The sequence below is a fragment of the Eleginops maclovinus genome, chromosome 7 (genome assembly GCF_036324505.1).
Source record: "Eleginops maclovinus isolate JMC-PN-2008 ecotype Puerto Natales chromosome 7, JC_Emac_rtc_rv5, whole genome shotgun sequence".
Taxonomy (NCBI): domain Eukaryota; kingdom Metazoa; phylum Chordata; class Actinopteri; order Perciformes; family Eleginopidae; genus Eleginops; species Eleginops maclovinus.
Window position 1 is genome coordinate 20202558 of NC_086355.1, and position 4955 is coordinate 20207512.

At 43.8% G+C, this 4955-nt stretch overlaps 1 protein-coding gene across 3 annotated transcripts; it reads right to left on the minus strand.

The window, feature by feature from the left end:
- Positions 1–315: 315 nt before the first annotated feature.
- Positions 316–4528, minus strand: LOC134867752 (uncharacterized). Of its 3 annotated transcripts, XM_063888554.1 has the most exons (6): positions 3425–4528; positions 2616–2675; positions 2097–2483; positions 1655–1798; positions 1328–1565; positions 316–1030 (listed from the first exon to the last, which is right to left on the minus strand). In XM_063888554.1, the coding sequence occupies exons 1-6, from the start codon at positions 4085–4087 to the stop codon at positions 369–371; spliced, it is 2154 nt and encodes a 717-aa protein (XP_063744624.1). In that variant the 5' UTR covers positions 4088–4528; the 3' UTR covers positions 316–368. The 3 variants fall into 3 exon arrangements, with proteins under 3 accessions (XP_063744624.1, XP_063744623.1, XP_063744625.1); XM_063888553.1 differs by having other exon boundaries at positions 2097–2675; XM_063888555.1 differs by lacking the exon at positions 1328–1565 and having other exon boundaries at positions 1723–1798; positions 2097–2675.
- Positions 4529–4955: the final 427 nt, after the last annotated feature.

The following is a 4955-nucleotide window of genomic DNA, read 5'->3' on the forward strand; positions in this document are numbered from 1 at the left end:
ACGGGAGGGATCTTCTGATGCAGTTTTGAAATGCTTGTAAAGTGCTGGGTAGTTCTTCCACACTGCTTCAACGGTTCTAAAACTTGATGCCACCCATCTAGTGTCTAAAATACGACCTATTTTGCATAGCTGGACATCCAAGCTCTCAGCTGACTCTCTCAGCTCCATTCGATTTTTGTTAGATGTGCTATACACAGGGTCTCTGCAGGTTTTAACAAGTGCAATTTTAGACTTTTTTAGACCTTTTTTAGACCATCATGGGTTAAATTTAAGACCTTCACGAAGTATTAAAAAAAAAGAAATAACAAAGCCAGATTGCCGTCAATTTACATTTATTGTCAATGAAACAAACATATTATTTACATTATTTACATGCTTTTAAGCTCTGCACTTTTGGTGGCAATTTCATCCCCCAGAACCTTAAGCTGGGAGAGCTTGTCTTTGGCAGCCCTCCTCAGAGCATTTGATTTTGAAATCAGATGTGCCATTTTGCTCCCAGCCTTGCCCTCTGCTTGCTCTGCCAACTCATCTGCCTCTTTGCCCAGGCTCTCAGTAACTTTATGTAGACTGTCCCTCTTGACTTTCAGGTCTTGTAACTGCTCCTCCGCGTGTGCCCTTTTCTTCCCTTGTGTCTCTGTCTCCTTCTTCTTCCTCTGTTCGTCCAAATGCACACGGTACCGTGACCTGGCCGCCATGACAGATTTCATTAGGTCAGGTGTAAGTGGAACCTTGGTAACGCCCCCATGTATTGCAACGTAGTCGTAAACAAGCCTGTGTGCGACCAATGTTTCTTCTTGCATATTCTCCGTCTCGATCTCTTTGTTCACTGAGAAGCCTCTCTCTACAGACGCCTGACCATGAGAAAGCAGTAAAAGGGTCTTGCAAAAGGCCCAAAGATCTGGGTATGCCTTGCCGATGAAGCCATGAAGGAAGACATCTAGCCTCTTTTGCATTGGCTTGAAGGAGATGAAATCTTCATGCCTGCACTCCACAGACAACGCAGCATCGAACTGTTGGAGAATGGTGTCCCCTGAGACAAAAAGATGTAAAAATAAATTTACTTATGGCTTCCATTTAGTCATCACCATTGTGGCTTTCCTTACAGCTCTGTGGGGGTACAGTCTTTAAACCACACAAAACGGGTGCATGGAAATGATTTGCTGGAGTAACCTAACTTAAGAGATCTACACTCAAATATATTGTGATCATATTTTGACATACAATAAATACTGATCAGTTGCTAAATGCAGATGCTAAATATAATATACAAGATTATCTGAAAGTGGCACGCATAATTTTCCTCAGCCCTTTCTAGAACTCCTAGTACCAGCACAAACTCCTCCTGCCAGCTGCCTGTTGAGCAGAAATGTCTGCACAAGTCCCTTCATCTTTGCCTTGCAGCCGTCTGGATCACTGCTCATCACTGTGGGGTCTAGACAATCCATCTGCCTAACGGTACTGTACTTAAGAGGACTCTTCTCCTGTACTTTCTTCACCATGCTTGAGAGTCCTTGCATGCAGTCCCTTTTAAATTCAAGAATCCTGAGGTCTGAACTTTTGCTGTTCTGTACAGAGAAATGCGAAAGGAATGTAAGCAAAAATGCTGTACACATGGGCTTCCCCCTGATAATCTTTGACATTAAGCTATTAGTACCTTGAGGGCCTCCTCAGCACCCAAGCCAATATCAACACAGTGCACCGGCATCAAGATATTCTTGTCACCTATGTCCAGTTTGGTAAGCTGGGCTGTGGTGATGTCCTGCAGAACCTCTCGTTTCACGAAACGACGCATCAGACTCTGTTGGACGATAACAAAAGAAACATTTCAATTACATAATTACTTTGCAAAATACTGTGTACCATTTTGACTGCTGTAGATTTGCTGTGAATGTGTCTTTGTTCACAACTGTATTTGTTTAATTACAGGCCTACATAATGCTTTACTTTTGAGCTGGCGGTGTAATGGGGTGGGTCGGTGGGCTGGCATCATAACCACACCAAAACTCTCAAAATCAATATAATGCAATCATAAAATCCATACATCCATTTCATGACAGTTTCCTAAATAATGTTCTGCTCATTAGAAAAGGCATTACCTTGATCAACTCTGCCAGATCTCTGCCTAGGTAAGGCATCACCGGCTCCTCAGTCTGGTACTTCCTTAAAAACGGATCAAATAGCTGGGCGATGCTCCTGAAAAACTGCAGCTTAGGTAGAGTCAGGGGATCTTTCTGGGCTTCTTCGATTACAGCAAAGCTTCCAGTGCCAGGATTTGGAAGCTCCTTTCTCCTCACAGCATTGGTGTACACCAGCATAGATGACCAGATATCCAACGCTCGTATCACGACAGGCAGGTTTACCAGCCATCGGTGCCCACACCATGCCAACGGGAAGCGGGTAGACCTGGTGGTCTTCTCGTAGTCCTCTCGTCTTGCGGGAACATTATGCAACAATGTGTGCAAGGCCCTGAGGATCTTGTCCACCTGCCACGAGAAGCCTGTTTTAAAGGCATGGTGTACGGTGTGTAACCCGCAGCTACCAACAGATATGAGCTGAGAACCAGCGTACAGGTCAGCATATTCCGCCTGGAACAGCTCAAAGAACTTAAAATTTACATTTGGACCATCCATTGAGATCGAAATCAGCTTGCTGAGGTCCAGGTGGCCCGCACATTCCTAAGGGAAGGAAACAAATCAACCAGTCAATTAAATTAGCATATATTTAAACAACAAAATCACACACACAGGCAATAGTTATGTGCAGCTAGCATACAAATAAGTAATGGGAGCAGAATGTAAAGGTTGGCCAATGAAAAGGAGGCATGTACAAATTATGATTAAGAGAAGGCAATTTAATACACAGATGTCCTCATTCATTCTCTCACACAGCAATTGCAGAGCACTACTTCAGAAAATGAATAAACCAAATCTCCCAATGATCAAAATATTTTCACTAAGAAACGTTTGGACATGGTGACAGAGACAACTGTATATGCGGATCAGACGCGCAGCCACACACCTTCCGATTTTAAATGGAGCCCCTTTTCATAACAGGAGATGAAATCGTTAGTCAGTCTTTGCATTACTTTTGGGATCATAAAACTACCGCAACACGGAAGTTGTATGATCCCTGCCGTACTGCAGAGACCGACGAATAACATACATCCCCAACAATGACAAATCAACTATGCTGCGCTACGCAGCAACCGACATCTGGGGCCATGTTGTTGTTATGCAACAACCGGTGCTGGGGGCAATGTTGCGTTACGATAAACCCGGTGTGACAGCTGGCTACCCCGTAACAAGATGTTACTCCAGATGTAAGAAACGCAGCGATTGGCCAAAAGTACTTCTATTAATTTTAATCAAGAGTGACATTTTTACGACCAATCAGTGGATAAAAATAATACAAAAAAAGCACTTACTTTGATCTCCTTCAGCAAGTCGTTTGCTGTGGCATGGCCCATAAATTGTGAGCCCAGGTACCGGGACTGTACCTGGCCGTCATCCCAGTACCTTACGTGAAGGTCCAGTTGCTTCCTCTTTGTTGCGTGGTTAAGACTTTCGTCAAACATAATGACGAAGGGCCCGGTCACCTTTGAGATAAGCTCTTTTTTGACGAACTCTGCCACTCCAAATCGGAGTATGTACGACGTCTTGTCTCTCCCGCATTGGAATGTTTTGGCAACTGTGGAGTCGGGGAACATCGCTTGGAAAAGCTCTCCGATGCCGTCATTGGATCTGCATGACTGGTGTTTAGCCACTGTGTTAAGCGCCCACAGAACTTCTGCCTTCATTGTATCAGTGGAGCCCAATAGATCACGAATATTACCCGTATTATTTATTGACGACGTGCTGCTTGCTACTGAACAGAACTGGGCAATTCCATGGGAATTGCGTGCTGCATTTGCCGACTCCTTGTGTTTGCTGGATTTTGTGTGAGACTCCAGTGCCTTGATGCCCAGGGTCCCGAGTTTAAGAGTTCTTTTGCAAAACGTGCAGTATGCCTCACTGTCATCAGCGGGAACGCGTTTCAGCCAGTCTGCAAATTGCCCTATTGAGAGCCAATTGGCGTTGAATTTACCCATCCTTTTTTTTAACTTTCTCCTGCCATTCGGACGTTATCCTACTTCGTAACTATTCCCGCCTTGCTCGCACACAGAGAATCAAAATACTTGCTGCTGCATCCTGTGACGACAGTACATTTCCGTTTCACATCTGTAGTTTTATTATTGTACGTTCCACTAACAGCACATGTCATGTAGAACTACACGGACCATAACTGCCACCATAACAGAAAAAGAAAAAAACAGAACGGCGTGGAAAAGGACGTAAAAACAAAACAAACCAAAAAAATAATCCTTTGTCGATATTTTGCATTGAAACGTAGGTCTTAAATTACTCATACCCAATTTTAGACTTACACTGCGAAATATCTCTATATTTTAGACTTTTTTAGGCCTTAAATTGAAAATGTGTAATTTTAGACTTTTTTAGACTTTTTAAGACCCCGCGGACACCCTGTATACAGTGCATATATCTTGTCCATCAATATTTTAAAGTGATTTATAGCACCCATCTCTTTCACTACGTCTGCGACTGCAAGCTCAAGCCTGTGGGCTGAGCAGTGCCACACAGTAATGTTGGGAAACATGGCCTGGAGCCGACTCGCCACTCCGCTTTTACGCCCTAACATAACCGAAGCACCATCACAAGTTACTCCAATGAGGGTCTTAGAGAGAAAATCCTGTGTCAAATGCAGGCACTCCAGAGCAGACAACAGTTTGTGGACAATACCTTGAGCAGTTAGATCATCTAGCTCTACGAGTTCAGTAAAAATGTTTGTAGGCTTGTCCATATCGGGCAACTGAGCCCTAATGTATATTATCAAGCAGCTCTTTTTGCTTAAACTGGTTGACTCATCCAGCAGTACACTGATTTTGGGAGTGCACTGTA